This window comes from Carassius carassius, chromosome 4, assembly GCF_963082965.1.
Source record: "Carassius carassius chromosome 4, fCarCar2.1, whole genome shotgun sequence".
Taxonomy (NCBI): domain Eukaryota; kingdom Metazoa; phylum Chordata; class Actinopteri; order Cypriniformes; family Cyprinidae; genus Carassius; species Carassius carassius.
The window spans coordinates 14,765,353-14,789,842 of NC_081758.1; the positions used below are offsets into that span (position 1 = coordinate 14,765,353).

Here is a 24,490-nt window from a genome sequence, read left to right on the forward strand (position 1 = left end):
GTGTAATATATTTCACGACCCACCAAAATATTAAAAAAAAAAAAAAAACAACGAGTGAAATTACTTTAAACCTAATCTTACTTAAAATTTTTATGACAGAAATTAAGTATTTAAGAAAAATAACCATTTTATTTTAGAGTACAACTGAAAATTTCACTACAAATTTACAAGTTTTAATTTTTGTTTACTGGCGTTAAAATATGTAGTGTCCATAAAAACGTGAAGCAGGCTCACTCCAGTGAAGTGTGATCTGCGCTGCTGTGTTTTGTTGCATTCATGATCCTTCCGTGTGTGTCGGCGAGAACGGAGCACAATCCAACACTTTTTTAGAAAAGCATAAGAAGCAAAGCAGAACTATCTAAAACAGTTTGGAGATTAAAATAATTGTGAAATAGGTAAAAAAAGACCGATTGAACCTTTTAATGACATTGCTCTGAGACCTTCAAAACACGCAACGCACACGGACTTAATTGCAATTTGAAAATCACACTAAGGATATTGCAGTTCATTATTAATGTTGGTGGGCTATATCGTTGTGATGAGTGGGTTCCCAGTTCCCGCCTCCTTCTTCCTGTGATTGTGAAGATTTTAATGTTTTACACTGGTGCCGAAGCCAGGGAGGAAGGAGGGGCGCGCTGCCGAAGATCCTTCGCCGCTGGGGTGAATCCGCAGTGCCATCGAGCAGGGCGAAGGAGTCTGCCGCCGAGGGTGCTCGATGTGGTGGGCTGGAGTGAGTTGCCGGGGGGGGGGGGGGGCGAACTCACTCCAGCCCACCGCCTCGATGACTCCTTCGTGGAAAGAGGTGGGAACCGGCGGACAATCAAACAAAGTTTTAATAACCAAATAAACACAAAACAGCGCGACAGCCCCTCTCGGATGACTGCCGTGCACAAATAAAAAACAAACACAAAATAAAACCCAGGCCTGGTCCTCTCTCGTCCTTCACTGTCATCGCTCCTCTTTTGTATCTTTCCGATCTCCTCCGTGGTTCTTGAGACCGGTGAGTGTTGCTCATTTCCCAATCACTCCACCGGCCTAGCTCTGTTCCCATGGCACTAGGCCCCGCCCCACTCGTCACATTCGTGCAGCCCTAGACTGAACTGTGTTAGTGTCTGTGTGTCATTGAAACGCAAAATTAGCTGCAGCCAAGTGACTTTGTGCGACCCACCTTGTTCCATTCCGTGACCCACGAGTGGGTCGCGACCCACAGTTTGAAAACCCCTGATTTAGACAGGCATGTATAACTCCACTACTTAAAAAACCCAACCTCAATCCTTCTCTTTTAGAAAACTACAGACCAGTTTCCCTTCTTCCTTTCATTGCAAAAACACTTTAACGAGCTGTGTTCAACCAAGTCTCTACATTTCTCACACACAACAACCTCGTTGACAGCAACCAATCTGGCTTCAGAAGTGGACATTCAACTGTGACTGCCTTGCTCTCAGTTGTTGAAGCTCTAAGACTGGCAAGAGCGGAATCCAAATCTTCAGTACTTATCCTTGATCTGTCCACTGCTTTTGACATGGTTAACCACCAAATCCTCCTAACAACCCTACTGGCAAAAGGCATCTCAGGAACCACATTTTAATGGTTTGAGTCTTACCTATCAGATAGGTCCTTCAAAGTATCTTGGAGAGGTGAGGTGTCCAAGTCACAACATCTAACTACTGGGGTGCCTCAGGGCTCGGTTCTTGGACCACTTCTCTTCTCTGTCTAAATGGCATCATTAGGTTCTGTCATTCAGAAACATGGCTTTTCATACCACTGCTATGCTGATGACACTCAGCTCTACCGCTCATTCCATCCTGATGATCCGACGGTAGCTATTCACATCTCAGCTTGTCTAACAGACATTTCTTCCTGGATGATGGACCATCACCTTCAACCCAACCTGGACAAGACAGAACTGCTTGTGATTCCAGCAAACCCATCGTTTCATCACAATTTCACCATCAAGTTAGGCACATCAACCATAACTCCTTCAAAAACAGCTAGAAGCCTTGGAGTTATGATTGATGATCAGCTGACTTTCTCAGACCACATTGCTAAAACTGTCCAATCCTGCAGATTTGCTTTATTCAACATCAAGAAGATCAAGCCCTTTCTTTCGGAACATGCTGCACAACTCCTTGTTCAAGCTCTTGTTCTGTCCAGACTGGACTATTGCAATGCCCTCTTGGCAGGTCTTCCAGCCAATTCTATCAAACCTTTACAATTAATTCAGAACGTGGCAGCAAGATAAATTTTTAATGAGCCAAAAAGAATACATGTCACACCTCTGTTTATCAATTTGCACTGGCTTCCAATAGCTGCTCGTATAAAATTCAAGGCATTGATGTTTGCCTACAAAACTACCACTGGCTCTGCACCCATTTACCTAAATTTGTTACTTCAGACTTATGTGCCCTCTAGAAGCTTGCGTTCTGCAAGTGAAAGTCGCTTGATTGTGCCATCCCAAAGAAGCACAAAGTCACTTTTACGGACTTTTAAATTAAATGTTCCCTCCTGGTGGAATGACCTCCCGAACTCAATCCGGACAGCTGAGTCCTTAGCCATCTTCAAGAATCGGCTTAAAACACATCTCTTCAATCTTTATTTGACCCTCCAACTTTAACACTCACTATTCTAATTCTATTCTTTAAAAAAATCTAACTACCTTTCTAATCGTTTTATATTCTATTTTCTTTTCATTAATTATATAATTGTATGTGTGTGTGTATGTGTAAAGACCTCTAACAGTAGCTTGCTCTAATCTCTTTTTTATTCTATCTGTTTTCTTTATATTATATTACTTAAAATCCCATGCTAGGTGTACTGTGTTAACCTAACTGAGACTTGATATAGCACTTATACATCATTGCTCTTTTTGTTGTTTTTGATTGCTTCCACTGTCCTCATCTGTAAGTCGCTTTGGATAAAAGCGTCTGCTAAATGAATAAATGTAAATGTAATGTAAATGTAAAAGAAGTCCATTCCTATCTACACATTAGCATGTACAGTACAGGCTTGTGTCATAGGAAGGCTGTCTATTAAACATGCAAAAAGGGGTTGGGGAAAAGTGCAGACGTCACTGCTGATCAGTTCTGCCTGGCTGCACTCAGAGTGCTCCAAGTGGTGTGTTGACGCATTTATATTTAATGCCTATTAAATGCGTGATTATGGCTTCATCCATTTACACCCATGTATTATTCATCTGAATCAGTAAAGACGGCCTTACATCCAGATGTACTGAATGTGGTTTTGCATAGAGCTGCTCGGGGCGGGTTTGCATGGCAGTGTTCACCAGTTGGCAGAGAGGGCTGTAATTTTCTCAGCCTTTCAGGGATCTTTTCATCAGCTCCAACTACATATGAGGAGTGATCAATCATCTATACAATTAGCATCATGCACAACCAGACATGAAGTTCACAGGCTAGCCTCTACAGGAATAATATAATTCACAGTCAGTTACCTTTAAAGGGACTAGAAGAGAGGACGATACATTTATGCAAAGTCTACGGAAAACCAGGGCTGGTTGATGTATGAAGAAAAGAGAACTGAAGTAGATAAAACAGGAAATATTTTATTAAAAGAATACAGTACATGGTCACTTTCACTGTAGTCTCGCAGCAGGGGCGGCTTAAGATTGTCAGGGGCCCTAGGCTGCTCTTTGTGTGAGGAAATGTATTTCGTACCATTACATGGTTCACACAAGTAGTAAGGTGAACTGGCATGCACACTCGCATTGAGACAGCCAATCCTACAGTGTTTCCTTTACATTCAGTGTCACCACAGGATTTTGTGGGTACACATTGGTTGCAAAAAAAAAAAAAGTCATGTCAGTTCTACTTTCAGAGTATTCATTATTTTATGCAGTAAAATACAACAACATGTACCGTACAGTACTGTGCAGAAGTCTTAGGCCACTAGTATTTTCACCAACCTACCTTCAAAGCTACCTGACAAATAAGTGCACCTAGGACAAAAGCTTTTTTAACGCATAGTGTGGTCACACCAAATGTTGATTAAATTTATTTAATTAAATAGAAGATAATTAATTAACTCTATTTATGGCACTATTTTTGACTGCATCCTCACTTTACATCATTTTTACACAAAAGCCTAAAATTTTGAACAGTACTGAAGCTTTGCAGGTTTTCTGAAGCATTTCTGAGACAATGCCACAGTTCTTCTGGATTTAGTCTGTCTCAGTTTGTTCTGTTTCTTCATGTTATTCCAATTTAAATTAGGTTTAAATAGTAATTTTCCAACGTCTGACACTAAAATAATTGTGTAAAACGTAAATAAAAAAAAATAATAATTGTATAGACAAAACTGTACACTTCATATAATCATGTATATTATCAATTATATTAAAATGTTCTACTAAAAGTAAAGTATATAACTATTGTTGTTGATTCCTATGCAGTGTAATATGTGTGTGTGTGTATACACACACACACACACACACACACACACACACATACACACACACACACACACACACACACACACACACACACACACACAAACACATAGGTAAAAATGATTACATTTACATTTTCATTGTTATTTGTGAAATATTATGGAGCCCATAAAGGGACATGGTCATGGTGGTTAAAAAAAAATAATTTACTGCTTTTAAGTTCTTGCAAATCTTTTGCTTTCCACGGAGAAATGTTTTCTTCACTCACAAATGTTTTATGATGGAAATGATAACTATATTTAATTGTTTTTGTCAGAGAACACAAATGTTTTGAGAGATAACGCAAACATTCTCAGAATAACGCAATACTTTTGATACAGATTATAACCGTTTTGCAAGCGAAGGCAAAAGCGTCAATACACTTGTTTTTCCTCTCATTTCATTTTTTTTTTCCATCGCCATGTCCCCTTTAGGGGCATTAAATACAGTCTGAAAAACATGCCTTGATCATTTTTAACAGTTTTTTTTAATGTTATGCATTAAACACTGTGTATCTATGTGGCAATATTGGCTGTTTCAAAACTATTATCCTTAAAAATAAAAAAATAAAAACAATTGAGCTATTTAAAAAAATAAAATGCATAGAGATATATTGAATATTAAAGGCAGAAAAAACATTCATTCTGACTCAACATGAGCTAAGTACCGTCACATCTCATGCAGACAGCCGGACACACAACAATGACAATGCAACAAAGCATCAGCATTATTTGGTTCTCGTAAATCTCTCACTTTATTTCAGAAGCCAAATATATTTAGAATACAATTAAAGCTCGGAAACTAGTTCATTGCAAGTAAGTGTGTCCACTGCTGTAAATGCGGTGGAGTGGAAGTCCCCAATGAAAAGGGCTCTGCACACAAATGAATCAGCTGGCCTCACAGTGGCATGTTAAAGGACTATTTAATTGCTGCAGTTTAAAAAGAGGAAATCCTTCTGTCCTTAGGGCTTTACTCTTTATCCAAACTAACTTCTGAACACCAGGGGTTGGACCTTGTGATTGTGTGGCTAAGTGTGTGTGGCATTGCATGCAATACAGAGGTAGACAGATCTTTATTTTGCCACTTGTGTAGACAGGTGGTCTCTCAAGCCTCCATAAGAAAAAAAAAAGGTACGAGGTAAGAGTGTGCTTTTCCTGTCCAAATCCTTGATAAGGTAACTGGCTATTAGCCGGCTTAGTTTACAAGCCGAGTGGCTTAGATTATGCTGCAGAGTGAAGTCTCACAAAAGGCTTACAGAGATACTTTTATTATTTGAGTTGGATGCCCTCTTCAAGAGACTCCTGGACAAAGCAGGAGGCAAAGAGAGCGCACAGCGGTACAACATACCTTTGACTATTCTGAGACAATCAAGTATGCGATCGAGATACACTTAGGAATGCAATGCATTTTCTTTTCTCTCTTGCACTGCTGTGACCTTTGAATCACCAGTGAACAGTGAGAGTACTGCACTTAAGCTAAATTTATTCCTGAAATTCATGTCAATTCAGGTATAGACGACCAAGTTTATATAAAATCTGCATGTCTGAACTGAAACCAAACAGCTAGTTTTTAAAGAAGTGATGATGTCACTCTCTTTTTGACACTGAGAGCTTGTCTGAAGTGCTTGAAAATGAGCCAGATGTATGGGTTTTGACTCATGCAATTACACAGACTTGACTCATTTTTATACTGTCTCGCTCTACCATCGTTTCCCCCACCAGCTCTGCAGTCGTGGGTTGACCCAAACATATCATTTAAAAGCATTAGCTTTAAGTGCACATTGAAAATGTCAGTGGTGGTTTAATGGAAATGGTCAATGTTGTTACATTGATGCAGTACTGTTCAAAAGTTTGTGGTCAGTAGGTGTGGGCAATGTGGCAAAAATGTCATATCATGATTTTTTTTAATGAAAAACATGATTCTTGATTTTATCACGATTGTTTTAATATTTTTTAATATTAATATATTAATTTCCCTGTTTTAAAAATAAATCCTCACAATAAATATAAAATAAAGAAATGGCAGATATTTAGGCCAAAGTGGGCGATGATAAAATTTGTCATTATTTTATCTTGTTATTAAAAATAACAAAAATTCACATATTACAAATCAAACCTCTACATTGCGAGTAAATCATTCGCATTTGTGACTAAATCTTCACTCTGGGCGACTAAATAAGGTCTAATATTAGCCAATGGCTAATAAATTCTCAGATTTTACTCACCAGTGTGTGACGGGTAAGTATAAGTATAGCACAGTTTAGCACTTGCCGTACACACTAACTGAGCACTTCAGAATTTCACTCTCCATCAAGCGATCTGTGCTATTTTTCAGATCATCTCAATGCGCAGCGCACCTGTATTTGACGCAAGTTACCATAAACTCTAGTGTGAAGGTGCACAACTCGTCGTCGCTTTGTCGTCGTCGCACAAGCAGAAAGATAGAGAGTTGACACGCTACATGTAAACAATATTCTTTGTTGTATTTTCCTGTCAAAATAACGGCGTTCCTATGGAATTCTTCAGCTTTGAAGAACTGCTGGGTTCTGCTGTAGTGGGCGGAACTAATGAGCAAATGGCAATCTCATTGGCTGGCGCTCACCTCTTATCGTCCCTGAACTGATTTCAGCAAACCAGTTTGAGCGAACGCACACAACCTGATTAATATTCATGAATTTTATATTGTTCATAGCATTTAAGAAATTTAATGAACAAATATAAAAATAAAACACTGTATAAATTATACATTGATTCTTACTAAAGCAACTGTGTTAAAGTTCTTCAGTCAAGAGCAGTGAGTGATTTTTATCTTTGTTTTGTTGTTTTATTAATATTAATTCACCAAAAAATGTAAAGTCTGACATCATTTGCCAGCTCTCAAGTTGTTTTAAACCTGATAAAGTTTTTCTACTTTTGAACATAAATGTTATGTTGAAGAATGTTGGTATCCAAACTGTTGCTGTTCCCTTGAGACTCCCATAGATTTTTTTTCCCTACTATCAAGGACCAGCAACTCTGGTAACACACATTCATCAAAATATCTTCTTTGTGTTCAGTACAAGAAAGAAATTAATACAGGTTTGGTACAACATGAAAGCGAGTAAATAATGACAGAATTAAAATTTCTGGGTGAACTATCCCTTTAATGACAGCACGTTTAGCACTATTAGTCTGCTGTCACTTTAAGAACTGCACGTGTCTAATATACAGGCACACATCAGTTTTTCTTTCTTTTAACCATTTACTTTCACTTTAGACATAACCAACAGTGTTTATATGTAAACCTTGTGTGTTTTTAAAACCATTAGTGCAATCAGATGCAATACTTGCGATATTTCTTCAAAAGCAGATCCTGGAGACGTTTTAAACGTTTTGAACGTTTTAAACGTTCAAACTGTGACTGGTTGCTTTATATGTCTGTCAGACATGCTCTTGGGTGATTCTTAGCCAATAAAAGCTGCCATGGAGTCCATACCTTCTGCAGTAAGTCTGAAACTCTGGCTATGCGAGACTAGAACTAGCACTAGTTTATTATAGCAAACTGTATATAAATTATTTGCTTAAAGATAAAGGCAACTAAGTTATTATTAACAAAAGCCCAATTCAATACATAACAAACATCACTGAAAGAAAACTATGGAAGCATATGGGTAGCGATATTCAATTTGGAATGTAATATGCACAATGACAATGCAATATGTAAAATGGCAATGCATTTCTGTATTTGCATTTACATTTTCCAATACATTTGTGCAACGTTTGGTGCAAAAGGAAAATAAAAAATAAATTACGTAATTTTCATTTGCCATTTCATACACCAGTTTTAATACGTAAAATGAATACTAATTTTAACGCTTTATAAGTTGCAAAATTAAAATGAAAATGTATTACAGAAATGATTAGATATGTCTAACATGTTCAAGCAAAAACTGTGGCAAAATTATCATTTAAATTCTATTTTTCTTAAATGCATTAACACTCACGGTCAAGACACATCGATTGCATTTTCATTCAGTGTCCCGCAATGAATGTAGCAAAATTCAATGTGCACATTGAAAATGCATTCCGAGCCGATCACGTCTCCGCCTCCTCCCGCCATGTCAATCACTGTGTGAACAAGGCGGGGCTTGCAGAAGGTCAGAGACTCAAATCTCAAGAAGAGGATTCAAGTGAGAGAACATGGACAAGACAGTTGGTCCGTGGACGTTTTGATCATTTCGGTTTATGGCTTCAATATTTCATTCGCACTTGTGGGCGGCGCTGAAGTGATCCTTTCATCTGATTGGTCGAATCGCTCCACCTTCAGCACAGTCTTTTCATTCTTTCAGGCAGAATAAGAGTCAGTGCGAGTGTGACACTGTAATGTCTGAAACCACCGCTCACTGTTAATTAGCATAATATTTGAATCCGATGATGCTGGCCACATAATTCGTGCTGCTGCGACTTGCAAGAGACCACGTTAAATTATTTCTAGGTTATAGTGTTGTATAAATATTGTCCCACTGATAAAAAAAACAGTGCAAATAGTTCTGTCTCCTTGGATAACAGTGAAGTGGAAATAAATATAGTTAAATTTATTAAATAAAATTACATAGGATTTTTTGGGAAGGTAAGTCTGGACAGTTATACAGCAACACGAGTCAGACGAGTCTGAAGATCTGAGCTGAATTTGGTGAAACATTAAAGTTCTAGTCTGTGTCAATTACTCTCATAATAAATAATAATAATAATGTTACCCGTATTTTTCGGCATAAGTTGCATCAGTCCAAAAATACATCAGGACGAGGAAAAAAACATATATAGCCTAAGTATTTATTCAGAACCAAGAGAAAACATTACCGTCTACAGCCGCGAGAGGGCGCTCTGGGGTAGGCTACAGGAGCACTGAGCAGCATAGAGCTAATTTTACTATTTTTATTTCAGAAATGTAACAATATAAAATTTTACAATTATTTATTAATGTCATACACACATACCTAGTGCCTTATGACTTAAAAGATGAGAGTGGTAAATGTTACAGACATGGAACTGTTCAGTCTATTATTGATTTTTATTTCCACTTCACTTTTTTCCAAAGAGACTATTTTCACTGTATGTATCAGTGGGACAATATTCACACAATACTACAACCTAGAAATAATTTGCAGGTCTCAGCAGCACGAATTAAGTGGCCAGCTACATCTGATTCAAATATTATGCTAATTAACAGTGAGCGGTGGTTTCAGACATTACAGTGTCACACTCGCACTGACTCTTATTCTGCCTGAAAGAATGAAAAGACCGAGTTGAAGGTGGAGCGATTTGACCAATCAGATGAAAGCAGCGTTTCAGCTCCGCCCACCAGTGCGAATGAAATATTAAAGCCATAAACTGAAATGATCAAAACGTACAGGGACCAACGGTCTTGTCCATGTTTTCTCACTTGAATCCTCTTCTTGAGATTTGAGTCTCTTGACCTTCTGCAAGCCCCGCCTTGTTCACGCAGTCAGTGATTGACATGGCGGGAGGAGGCGGAGACGTGATCGGCTCGGAATGCATTTTCAATGTGCACATTTAATTTTGCTACATTCATTGCGGGACACTGAATGAAAATGCAATCGTAAGTGTCTTGACCGTGAGTGTTATTGCATTTAAGAAAAATAGCATTTAAATGATAATTTTGCCACAGTTTTTGCTTGAACATGTTAGACATATCTAATCATTTCTGTAATACATTTTCATTTTAATTTTGCAACTTATAAAGCGTTAAAATTTGTTTTCATTTTACATATTAAAACTGGTGTATGAAATGGCAAATGAAAATTATGTAATTTATTTTTCATTTTCATTTTGCACCAAATGATAAAATGTAAATGTAAATACAGAAATGCATTGTCATTTTACATATTGCATTGTCATTTTGCATATTACATCCCAAATTGAATATTGCTACCCATACGCTTCCATAGAGAAAACAGATATAAAAAAAAGGTTAATAAAATGCAGATTTATTTTATTAATAACAAGGTCTGTTGAAAATTGCAGATTTTTAAGTTGACTGCAACATCTGCATAGGTCTTGGGCAAAAACAAATTCACCACAGCATTTAATTTCATTGTTCTGTTCTTGCACAACTCTTTGTTCATGCATTCTTGTACAATCAAAAAGGAATGTCAAATCACTTCGTTATGCAGCCTTCGGCAAAGCTCTCCAGACATACCATAATCAAATCAAAACAACAACTTGGAGTGCTCTGCGCTTGACCACATGCTCTAGTCTCATCTCACACACGAACACACAAAAACGTCAACAGAACAAACTGCAATTACAGCAAAAACAAATACGGTGAACTAAGGATCTGTAACCACAGACGGACAGGAAGCAATATGATTGTGCAATTTGCAAGCAGTACCACAGTGCAATGAGTTTATGAACCTGGAACCGATATTTTAATTTATAGAACCTCTCAAAGGTAAGTAATGCCTTTTATATTTAATTTGTTCTGATTTACAGATATTGAATATGCAATCATTCAACCATATTCAGTTTCTGTTTCCTGAGAATAAAACTTTCATCTTGGACCTTGACATGCCTCTCTTTTTTTTTTTTATCTGGCACAGATCACTAGTTGTCCTTAAATACCCTTGTTTGTTCTGATTAAATACACTAAACTGCACTAAATGATAATCAGTGGTTTTGCTTTCAATAGCAGACATACAGTGAGTTTCAAAAGTCCACCTGTGAAAATGCTTCATGTCAATGTTTTTCTTATTTTTTTTTTATTATAAACACATAACCAGCACAACAATTTAAGTGATATGTTGTATTAGAAAAATAAATATGAACTTTTTATTTCAAAAATTGTCCACAAAGACTTAAGAGAACCCTGTAAATTTCAATGTTAACGTTACTTGCAAACTTACTGTCTCTGCGAAATCTAGTTAAAGGGATACTCCACCCCAAAATTAATCACTTTACCCTGTAAAATGTCGTTCCAAACCCATTAAAGTTTGTACATCTTCTGAACATAATTTAAGATATTTTGGATGAAAACAGGGAAGCTTAACAAAAATAACGACTTTATTCAACAACTCCCCTCCTTGAACTGCCACCTTAACGTGGTGGAGGGGTTTGAGTACCCGAATGACCCTAGGAGCTATGTTGTCCGGGGCTATATGCCCCTGGTAGGGTCTCCCAAGGCAAACAGGTCCTAGGCGACGGGTCAGACTAAGAGCGGTTCAGAAACCCCTTATGAGGAAATTAAATCATAGGACCGTGACGTCGCCCGGTATGGCGCAGCCGGGGCCCGTGCCTGGTGGCCGGGCCTCCCCCGTGGGGGCCGCCTTCCCGTGGGCTCACCACCTACAGGAGGGACCGTAAGGGGCCGGTGCGTAGAGAATCGGGCGGCAGTCGAAGGCAGGGGCCTCGACATCCCGATCCCTGGACACGGAAACTAGCTCTAGGGACGTGGAACGTCACCTCACTGGCGGGGAAGGAGCCCGAGATTGTGCGCGAGGTTGAGAGGTTCTGACTAGCGATAGTCGGGCTCACCTCTACGCACAGCTTGGGCTCTGGAACCACACTCCTCGAGAGAGGATGGACTCTTCACCACTCTGGAGTTGCCCATGGTGAGAGGCGGCGGGCGGGTGTGGGTTTGCTTATAGCCCCCCAGCTCAGCTGCCATGTGTTGGAGTTTACCCCGGTGAATGAGAGGGTCGCTTCCCTGCGCCTTCGGGTCGGGGATAGGTCTCTCACTGTCGTTTGTGCCTACGGTCCGAACGGCAGTGCAGAGTACCCGGCCTTCTTGGAGTCTCTGGGAAGGGTGCTGGAAAGTGCTCCGACTGGGGACTCTGTCGTTTTACTGGGGGACTTCAACGCCCACGTGGGCAATGACAGTGACACCTGGAGGGGCGTGATTGGGAGGAACGGCCCCCCTGATCTGAACCCGAGCGGTGTTCAGTTATTGGACTTCTGTGCTAGTTACAGCTTGTCCATAACGAACACCATGTTCAAGCATAAGGGTGTCCATCAGTACACGTGGCACCAGGACACCCTAGGCCGTAGGACGATGATCGACTTTGTGGTCGTTTCATCCGACCTCCGGCCGTATGTCTTGGACACTCGGGTGAAGAGAGGGGCAGAGCTGTCAACTGATCACCACCTGGTGGTGAGTTGGATCCGATGGCGGGGGAGGAAGATGGACAGACTCGGCAGACCAAAACGTACTGTGAGGGTCTGCTGGGAACGTTTGGCCGAGTCTCCTGTCAGAGAGATCTTCAACTCCCACCTCCGGCAGAGCTTCAACCGGATCCCAAGGGAGGCTGGAGATATTGAGTCCGAGTGGACCATGTTCTCCACCTCCATTGTCGAAGCGGCCGCTCGGAGCTGTGGCCGTAAGGTCTCCGGTGCCTGTCGAGGCGGCAATCCCCGAACCCGGTGGTGGACACCGGAAGTAAGGGATGCCGTCAAGCTGAAAAAGGAGTCCTATCGGGCCTGGTTGGCTTGTGGGACTCCTGAGGCAGCTGACAAGTATCGGCAGGCCAAGCGGACTGCAGCCCGGGTGGTTGGGGAGGCAAAAACTCGGGCCTGGGAGGAGTTCGGTGAGGCCATGGAGAAGGACTATCGGTCGGCCTCGAAGAGATTCTGGCAAACTGTCCGGCGCCTCAGGAGAGGGAATCAGTGCCCTTCCAACGCTGTTTACAGTAGAGGTGGGGAGCTGTTGACCTCAACTGGGGATGTCGTTGGACGGTGGAAAGAAATACTTTGAGGATCTCCTCAATCCCGCTGTCACGTCTTCCATTGAGGAAGCAGAGGCTGAGGGCTCAGATGTGGACTCGTTCATCACCCAAGCTGAAGTCACCGAGGTAGTCAAGAAACTCCTTGGTGGCAAGGCACCGGGGGTGGATGAGATCCGCCCTGAGTACCTCAAGTCTCTGGATGTTGTGGGGCTGTCTTGGCTGACACGCCTCTGCAGCATTGCGTGGCAGTCGGGGACGGTGCCTCTGGGATGGCAGACCGGGGTGGTGGTCCCTCTTTTTAAGAAGGGGGACCGGAGGGTGTGTTCCAACTACAGGGGGATCACACTTCTCAGCCTCCCTGGGAAAGTCTATGCCAGGGTACTGGAGAGGAGAATCCGGCCAATAGTAGAACCTCGGATTCAGGAGGAACAGTGTGGTTTTCGTCCAGGCCGTGGAACACTGGACCAGCTCTATACCCTCTACAGGGTGCTGGAGGGTTCATGGGAGTTTGCCCAACCAGTCCACATGTGCTTTGTGGATTTGGAGAAGGCATTCGACTGTGTCCCTCGCGGCGGCCTGTGGAGGGTGCTCCGGGAGTATGGGGTCCGGGGCCCTTTGCTAAGGGCTATCCGGTCCCTGTACGACCGGAGCAAGAGCTTGGTTCGTATTGCCAGCAGTAAGTCAGACTTGTTCCCGGTGCGTGTTGGACTCCGGCAGGGCTGCCCTTTGTCGCCGGTTCTGTTCATGATTTTTATGGACCGAATTTCTAGGCGCAGCCAGGGGCCGGAGGGGGTCAGGTTTGGTGACAACACGATTTCGTCTCTGCTCTTTGCGGATGATGTTGTCGTGTTGGCCTCATCAAGCCAGGACCTTCAGCATGCACTGGGACGGTTTGCAGCCGAGTGTGAAGCGGCTGGGATGAGAATCAGCACCTCCAAATCCGAGACCATGGTCCTCAGTCGGAAAAGGGTGACTTGCCCACTTCAGGTTGGTGGAGAGTTCCTGCCTCAAGTGGAGGAGTTTAAGTACCTTGGGGTCTTGTTCACGAGTGAGGGAAGGATGGAACGGGAGATTGACAGACGGATCGGTGCAGCTTCTGCAGTAATGCGGTCGATGTACCGGTCTGTCGTGGTGAAGAAAGAGCTGAGCCGCAAGGCGAAGCTCTCGATTTACCGGTCAATCTACGTTCCTACTCTCACCTATGGTCATGAGCTTTGGGTCATGACCGAAAGGACAAGATCCCGGATACAGGCGGCCGAAATGAGCTTTCTCCGCAGGGTGGCTGGGCGATCCCTTAGAGATAGGGTGAGAAGCTCAGTCACACGGGAGGAGCTCAGAGTAGAGCCGCTGCTCCTCCACATAGAGAGGGGTCAGTTGAGGTGGCTCGGGCATCTGTTCCGGATGCCTCCTGGACGCCTTCCCGGGAAGGTGTTCCGGGCGCGTCCCACTGGGAGGAGACCCCAGGGAAGACCTAGGACACGCTGGAGAGACTATGTCTCCCGGCTGGCCTGGGAACGCCTCGGTGTCCCTCCAGAAGAGCTGGAGGAAGTGTCTAGGGAGAGGGAAGTCTGGGGTTCTCTTCTTAGACTGCTGCCCCCGCGACCCGGCCCCGGATAAGCGGAAGAAGATGGATGGATGGATGGATGGATCTCCTCTGTGTCTCTCCGCATCACTGTAGCTCCATTTTGGAGAATGTCAGCCGCGCTGCACGGATGAGCTGTTTTTGTTCAAATAAAAGCATAAATACACGTAGAAACCATATCCTTGTTGCGCAGCTGACACAGAAGAGCATACGCTGCTTGGGTTCAGTGGATATTCTCCAAAATTGTGCTACGGTGATCCGGAGAGACGTAGAGGAGACTAATTGTTGCATAAAGTCTTTTTTTTTCACTTTTAAAAAGTATTCTCGTCGCTTCATAACATTACAGTTGAACCACTGATGGCAGATGGACTATTCTAGACTTTGACAGTGTAATTTACTTTGCAGTTAATGTGACAGTCACAAGCCTCCCGGTTTTCATCCAAAATATCTTAAATTGTGTTTCGAAGGTGAACGAAGCTTTTACGGGTTTGGAATGACGTGGGGGTAAAGGTACACGGTGCGATTTTTGCTGTCGTACGAGTTCACATGTGTGGAAATCATGTATGCTCATATGGTCGCGGCTCGTATCATGTGCGAGGAATTATGAGCCCAGCAGAGTGCCTTACAAGCATTTCACGACCTCCCGATCATTTTTAAACATGTCTGAAAAGTTTGTGAGCTATCGGTTTGAATTCTTGACATGTGTGCGGTTGAACGAGCCGATTTGTTGATTTATCTGAAGTTGACCAATCACGAACTAGGAAAACCACAGAAGAAAGATGAAGATGGCAGCAGTGCCACAGCGAATGTGGACCATTGACCAGGAGGATAATCTCACTGAACTCTGGCAGGAACAGCGAGCACTGTATGATATTTCTAGCAGCGTGTATCATGCTTTTTAATTCTCTCTCTCTTTCTCTCTCTCACACACACACATACACTCACACACTCACGCATGCATGTGTGGTTTACGGGGACTCTCCATAGACGTAAAGGTTTTCTATACTGTACAAATGGTATATTCTATCCCCATACACTACCTCTTTCCATCACTGAAAAATGCATGTTTAAAATTTCAATTATACCGTTTAGTATTTTTTTTTAAGCCATTTGGTTTATGAGGGCACAGGAAGTGTCCTCATAAACCATGTTTACGTTGTAATACCCATGTCATTATAGACATTTGTGTCCCCATAAATCATATACAAGAACACACACACACACACACACACTAGGGTGACCAGACGTCCCGGTTTCCTGTTGCTGAAAAATAACCTGTATGTGTAGGAAACAGTCACGGCTCATATCAATATTTTATATGCAGTTATGAGAGATGAAGAGCAGTTATATTAACTTTGTGTGATTGCTTCGGAAACCGGCAGGTCGTAAAATCGTGTCGTATATCACCTCGTCCGTACGATTTTCAGATAAACTCACTTGTGAGACCAGTTGGATGTACTGCCAAATTCTCTGAAATGCCTTTGGAGATGGCTTATGGTAGAGAAATGAATTCAATTCATGGGCAACAGCTCTGGTGGACATTCCTGCAGTCAGCATGGCCAATTGCATGCTCCCTCAAAACTTGCGACATCTGTGGCATTGTGGTGTGTGCAAAGATTATGTTGTCTAATCAGCATCTTGATATGCCACACCTGTGAGGTGGATGGATTATCTAGGCAAAGGAGAAGTGCTTACTAACACAGATTTAGACAGATTTGTGAACAATATTTGAGAGAAATAGGCCTTTTGTCTATGAGTTTAGCTCATGAAAAATTGGGGCAAAAACAAAAGTGCTGCATTTATAATTTTGTTCAGTGTATGTAATACTAAATAACCTTAGCTAGATTTTTCCTGAGGCAATTCGTTTGCAAGGTTTTTTAAAGTAAAGTAAAAGGTGACATATCATGAAAATCTGACTTTTCCAGGTTTTAAGTGCTGTAATCAGGTCCCTGGTGCATCTACCAACCAAGGCAAAGTGAAATAGGTGAACTTTGTTTTGGTAAGTTAAGCCTTTTTTTGCAAGCATCCGAGAAAACACGCTAGTGGGATTTCCCTCCCTTGGTGATGTGGCAAAGGGATCTCATTATAATATTACCGCCTCTTAATCTGTAAATGTATACCCATGGTGCCATCATTTTGATTTTACAAACGGCACCGGTGTACCAGCTCTAATGCCATGGCGAAAGTTTGAGCAAAACATGTTAACTGTTCAGTCTTTGGCTGCACAGACAAGAACATAACACTGTTTAAAGTCCCAACCTCAAAGGATACAACAGACCAGTGGATTTATTTATTAATTTACTGTATATTGCTGCTGCCACACAGATCTAAAACCTTCACTGACATAACCAACTGTTTTTGTAACTGGTGTGTTTTTAATGTAAACTGTGTATGGATGAGAACTTGGTTTAGTGCTCACATGCAGTAACAGCCGTTTTCTGTCCATATGTTTCGGATGTGTGCTCCCAGAAAACCGTATATCAAAAGTCTAAACTTGTTTAAAAGGCATGATTTCAGCACGATAAACATGATAATCAGAAAAGAAACGGATGTTTTTAGCAGGTCCGCGTTGTAATGACACAGCTCTATTCTGGAAAATAGGGAGGAGAGAAGCCAAGTGGGTATAACTGCAGACCGGAGGTCTCCAAAATGGGGCGTGAATTCCAAAATTGGGCAGAACCTCCAAAATGGGGCGGGGTCTCCTTTCGCAAAGACTTTCGGGAAATTCGCAGTCTAGGTAGGGTGGAGTGATGCTGGGTGTAACTAAAAAGGTGCCATTGTGCGGTGGGTCTCATATCGCATAATCTTATTAACTGTTTATTTCCTGAACTGAAACTTTCTTTACCACGCTATTCAGCGCCAATCACGCCATTCAGTCAATTTCACAGGTTAAAGTAAGGTGTGGGGGTAGGTTTAGGGGTTAGCATATTTTGTTGCATAGTTTAGGAAACACTTTAACTGACACAAATAAAAAAAACTTCAGAATTAGTTGTGGGGCGGAGTTTGCACTGAATTGGATTGGGGGAAAAATTGTGCTTGCGTGTCATGCCCCTGTCTCTCAATGGGAGGAAGCCACGGCCTATTTTGGAGCTCCCACCCTGTTTTAGAGTTCCCACCCCTATTTGGAGATCTCCAGGCTGCAGTTACACCCTTCTCGGAGCAGCAGCTCATTTTGTATTTAAAGAGACAGACAGACAGAAACAGCATGTTTCTGCTTCCACTCAGAATGATATAATAAATGACCTGTGGGTTATTTTAGGCTAAAACTTTTAAAGACACACACTGGGGACACCAGAGACTTATATTACATAATGTAAAAAGGGACATAATATGTCATCTTTAACAAATTGAAATTTATAGTGGGAAATTTTTTTTTTGAATTCAAAGTTTACATCTATCAATTATTAATATATATATATATATATATATATATATTATAAATTAAAAAGAAAAAAGGTAATAGCAACTTTTATCTCACAATTCTGTCTTGTATTCCTCAGAATTGCAATTTTATATGTCGCAGTACTAAGTCTATATCTCACAATTTTGAATTTCTGACAGTTGCAAGAAAAATGTATTAATTGTAAAATAAAAAATTCCAATTACCTTTATTTTTATTTTTATCCTGTGGCAGAAACAAGCTTCAATAGGTTTATTGCTTTCGCATTAATGACAGCACCACTTGAGCTGCATGAACTTCATAAGATTGTGTCAAACCAGATGTCCATGTTCTGATTGAGCCACATGATCATGGTCACAAATGTACTTACTTAATAAGCGAGCAAAAGAAGAATCGGTAGCACTTTATTTTACAGTCCTGTTCCTCATGTACATACTATGTACTTATTATAGTAATTACAATAACTATGTAATAACTAGGTACTAACCCTGAACCTACCCCTAAACCTTACCCTAGCCCATGTAGTTACCTTGTATTACCAGAACATTATTAGATAAATACACTATAAGATAAGTACACTATAAGTACATGAAAGTACACATACTGTAAAATAAAGTGCAACCGAAGAATCTTAAATATTTATTATAATGAATATGCATTTATATGCATTCTAACGTTAATCCATAAGGTTTCTTTGTTTACTTTTTTTTCATCAAAATTCTAAAACTTTATTTCCAGATTTAAATTCAATATTTTATCCAAGATTGCCAGCATAATCTCAGATTTCTAAACCCCACTGTAGGTCACAAAACTCGCAGAGTGGTTTGGTTTGTCCCACCATCCAGAGAGTAAATATAGAGCTTTACCCCAATAGTATCCAGTGCCCCCACAACCTCAACATATTTCTGGAAGGCTCTTTTTCCTGAACAGGACTCCCAGAAGAGTCTCTGTGCGTACCAAGTCACAGGGCCGGGACTCATCCATCATGGTGTTTTATTGTCCCTCAAACTGCATCCATCCCTGTATACATTAATTGATGCTCCAGAACTCTGACTCCGGTTCAGCAGTTAAGATGTTTTCAGGACGTCACGTCATAATACATGAATGGAACAGAATTAAAATAGCTGAAAGCTTCACACATAGCTAAAGAAAATTATAGTGCCCTAGAGTTCACGTCTGGTACTTCCAAAATCTTTAAACAGCTATGAACTACTAACCTTGAGCTTCAAAAGAAGAAGAGAAAACTGTTGTACATGGGTCAATGAGAAATAAGAGTCCACGATAAAGACAGGTTTATAAATCATGTTGGATTCATATGATTTTGACTTTCACAGCATTTATAAGTTCAAGAAGTTTTAACTTAATGACTCTAAAAAATGTCACGTGTAACCATTAAGTACTAGCATGTTTTGCTTACACCTTGAATTACTCATACACACTTTACCACGCAAAACGTTTTTAAATATTATTAGTTCATAAATATCATGATCAGTTTGATATTTTACAACCTGAGATAATCTTTCCTCGCCTTAACTCATTTAATTTTTTTATCAAGTTAACTGTAAGTATAATTCTAATTAGTATAATTCTAAAAATATTCCACTTCAGGTCATGGTTCACGTCTTTTTGCTGTGAAATCTAATGATTTTTCATAAAGTAAACATAAGAATAACTTTTATATTGTTATAAATATTTCAAGATGAACACTTGCTGTTCTGAAGCAACTTATCCATTCATAATTTTTAGAAAGAAATTTAATTAAAGGGATAGTTCACCCAAAAATGTGATGTTTGTCTGCTTACCCCCAGGGCATCCAAGATGTAGGTGACTTTGTTTCTTCAGTAGAAATCAAACGTGGATTTTTAACTCAAACTGTTGCAGTCTGTCAGTCATATAATAGAAGTGAATGGGATTGGTCATATAATAGAGAATCAAAAAAACATACACAAACAAAACCAAATTAAGACTCTGCGGCTCATGACAAGACATCGATTTGTAAAGACACAAAACTATTTGTATGTGCAAGAAACTGAACAGTATTTATATTATTTTTTACCTCTGATTCACCGCAATGTCCATAGACACTCTATCTATAAACTCAATTAGGAGTGTCAATGGCCTACTTGAGAGATAGGTGGCGGTAATGCACTTATAAGTCTGTGTTCCGCCATAAAGCAAGAAGAAGAAGACGCGTCACACACCGGCTGTTGAGAACGCGCTCAGGGCAGTTCGGACATTGCGGGGATTCAAAGGTAAAAAACTTTTTAAATACTTATCAGTTTTGTTGTACAGACTGGTTGTTTTGTGTCTTTACACCTCAATGTATCGTCACGAGCTGCAGTGTTTAATTTGGTTTTGTTTGTGTATGTTTGTTTGACTCTCAAAGCTGTGATTCCCATTCACTTCTATTATATGACTGACAGACTGCAATGGTTTGTGTTAAAAAATCTTTTTCTGCATTCTACTGAAGAAACATAGTCACTTACATATTAGATGCCCTGGGGGAAAGCAGATAAACATAAAATTTTCATTTTTGGGTGAACTATCCCTTTAAGTGACAAATATGATACTACATGCTTTTGAGGAACATTTATTTGCGTGATCTTTGTATTTTTTTTTAGGGATGCACCGATCATGATTTTTCATGGCTGATTCCGATGCCGATTTTTTTATAAGCAAACTGGCCGATTCCGATATCGATTTCCGATTTTGTTTTCTTTAAGCAACAAACAAGAAAGAAGGAAAGTATGCATAAACAAGATGTTTATTTGGTATTCAATAGGCCAAACTGGCTTTTGGCTATTAAAAACAATAACCGTAACCATTTGAAATTAACGTCAGTAACTGCACAGTAAGTAGCCTACATTCAATACAAACATAGATAGTACAGACTTCAGCATTTAGCTTTTGTTTTTGAATTGGGTTGAAACTACAGAGAACTGGCCTTAAATTTAAAGATTAAGTGAAAGTGAAAGTGAAAGTGAAGTGACATTCAGCCAAGTATGGTGACCCATACTCAGAATTTGTGCTCTGCATTTAACCCATCCGAAATGCACACACACAGAGCAGTGAACACACACACACACACACTGTGAGCACACACCCGGAGCAGTGGGCAGCCATTTATGCTGCGGCGCCCGGGGAGCAGTTGGGGGTTCGATGCCTTGCTCAAGGGCACCTAAGTCGTGGTATTGAAGGTGGAGAGAGAACTGTACATGCACTCCCCCCACCCACGATTCCTGCCGGCCCGGGACTCGAACTCACAACCTTTCGATTGGGAGTCCGACTCTCTAACCATTAGGCCACGACTTCCCCATAAAGTACATTAACTGTAACCATGTGAAATTAAAGGCAATAACTGCATAGTTCTACAATCCAAACAACACAATCAACACACATTCAATAAGAGGTTTCTTAATCAGCATTCAGTATTTGTTTTAGTTTTTAAATTTGGTTTTAAATAAAAAAAAAATTTTTACTAGTGAGACTAAATGAAAGTATGCTACTGTATATAAATATATTATTCCAAAATGTTAAAATTAAATAATGTTGGTGCAAATAAAACAAAGATGCAAAGTGTTTCATTTGTTCAATTAAAAAAAAAATAGGGTAATGATTCACATCTATATTTTTTTAACTTGAGCCAATGAAAAATAAATAACTATTGGCTCAAGTTAAAAAATATAGAAGTGAATCATTACCCTAAATTTTTTTAACTGGATGAATGAAACACTTTTTTTTCAGTGTGCTACAGCAGGTGATTTTTAAATCAAATTAAGTTGATGTAATTTTAATGTAAAATAAAAATAATGATCCTATACAGAACTGACGTTTACTTCTGGCTTTTCAAACATGTATGCAAGTTCTACTTTACAAAAAAAAAAAAAAACATTTCAATTTTGTCACAGTTTAGTCCATTTCGTTTCTCATCCAACACGCGAGAAGTTGAACATCCCATTGCTGTCTCGGCTTGTGCAGGGACAGGTACAGTACACTCACGCAGCTTCAGCGAGCAGGAAAGGGGCACTTATTTGTTCGCTTCCTGCTATCTGTGCCTCAGACATGTAGCTCTGCACTTCCAGTGCTGAACAGCTGCCCGTGTCCTGTGCACAGATTTCGAAATACTTCCACACAAATGACATGACAGCGAATAATTACAATGTAGTGTGTGCAAGCGGGCACACTTCCGGAAAAATTGGCTGAAAAAAAGCCAAAAACCGGCCGATTCCCAGTTTTTTTTAAATATATATTTGTTTTATATTTTAATCATCACAATACAAATAAAACTACAGACAATTGAAATATATATATTAATAGTGACATTAGTGATTAAAAAAGTCCCACCAAAGATTGTTTGTGCTGAGGAAGCTTGACTCTTTCAATTTACAGAGAGTTATTCTCAGGGCTTTTTATAATTCATTTGTTGACCTTGAAACTATCCTGTCCTTTTCCTTTATTTTTCTTTATTATGAACAGCAAGTGATGAGGATGGCACATAAAATAACAGGAGACAGCACAAACCCTTTGAATTATTACTTTGAGTGGATGCCCCTTGGGTGACGTTTAAGGACAATCAGATGTTACACAAGCAATACGTTTATATAATAAAAATAGTAGATTTTTTTCATTCTATATTTGTTGTATGTATTTGTGTATTTTGAGTATTTGCATGTGCGTTTAAGTGTTGATTGTATATGTGAAGCAACACAACAGTCTGAACTAATTGCGCCAAGGTGATTAATAAAGTTAAACTAAAAAAAAAAAAAAATTAGTTTAATTAATAAGCTTGTTATAAAGACTGATTGATATTAGGCTCTATTAGAATTTCATATGATTGAATTTATGGCCATATAAATATCAGTAACTCAGTTTGGGCTTCAAAATAAAACTGAGGTGATGTTTCCTCCTCGAATATGAGCTCCATTTTCTATAAGATGTAGCTTTAGAATTTGTCTAAAGGTTCAAGTAAACTGTTGCTTTAATAAATAAAAAAAATGACTTTATTAATTAATTTATTTTTTTACTATTATTTCATATGTGAGGCTTTACAGGGTTAAGCCATACTGGATATAGTCTGCTATTTGCAAGTTTAATTAATAATTTAACTACTTAATCAGTATGCAACATGAACAGGTTTGAAATAGAAGAGTTACAGAATTACCTGTGGGGTGACAGAGGATTAAAGCAGGTCTTGGTGACATCAGTGATGTTGGGGTTGCAGCAGTCCCCATGATCATAATAGAAGTTGTCCCAGTTACACTCTGGGTCACAAACCCCGTTCCCCTGCTTGTATTCGGGGCAGTGTGTGCTCTGCCTCTTACAGTATCCGGCGTCGAAGCCAGTAAGCATGTGGTTACATTCTGGATCGCACACTTCATCGCCTACTTTGCTGATATCACAGTTGGCCAGAATTAGGCGGTTCCGTAAGGACGAGTTGTAGACATTGTGAACGGTGCGCTCCCAGGAAATGTTGTAGATACGGAAAGCGTTGTTCAAGTGCTGGTGCTGAAGGTTGATCTGGTGGTCTGTAATCGTCGGCCACCGTCCATCATCGTCATAAATGTTTATCACTCGATAGCGCACCGTCTTGGGTTTGCGGAAGCTCCAGAGCTGGTAATAGTTTGTAATTACCTCCACATTGTCACACACAGTCTGTCCACAAGGTGGAGGTTTCAGGGCAGCATCACTGAGGACAGCCGCCAGGTTCCTGTCTGAGTCCTCCAACCGGGGGAAGCTCCCATCTTTCACTGTCAGCCACCGTCTTGACATGTTCTCAAAGTTCTCATGAATGACTAGCTGAGAGAGGTCACCAAACTGACCCAAACTGTGACCCATGTATCTAATAATCTCACGCTGGCTCAGAGCCCGATGCCACAAGCTCAAGTGTTCCATCGTACCCCTGTAGTTGTGATTTAAAGCGTTGCCACCGATCATTAGCACCTTGCACTTTTTGGTAAGTGGGCTGAAAATCTCACCAGATTGGTCTCGGCTTACAGCAACCTGTGCCCCGTTTATGTAGAGCTTCATAAAGAGACCGTTGTAGGTGACGGCCAAGTGTGACCATTGATTGGGAGTGTAGGGTGCATTGGAGGTGATCGTGGTGAGCTTGTGGGCTCGGTCCGTTTTGAGGGAGAAGAAGAAGCGCGGGTCACGGTTGGCTTGGTCGCTGAATGCTTTGATGCCAAATAACCACCCTCTATCGCTGGATGCGTAGAAGCATTTATCAAACAGACCTGCAGAAAGATGACAGGTATTAGATACAAGAACAAGCAGAGAATCACAGTACAAATTTACATTTTTACGTTTTTTTCTATTATCATCAAAACTTTTGAATTTTAAAAAATTCAC

General features: G+C 40.5%; 1 protein-coding gene across 2 annotated transcripts in view; it reads right to left on the reverse strand.

Annotated features, from left to right (window-relative positions):
- LOC132137160 (pappalysin-1-like) overlaps window positions 1-24,490 on the reverse strand; it is a 124,818-nt gene that overhangs the window by 91,984 nt on the left and 8,344 nt on the right. For both annotated transcript variants that reach the window (XM_059547454.1, XM_059547453.1), the window contains exon 2: window positions 23,304-24,375. In XM_059547454.1, coding sequence (XP_059403437.1) covers window positions 23,304-24,375 — 1,072 coding nt within the window. The remainder of the gene's footprint in view (window positions 1-23,303; window positions 24,376-24,490) is intronic.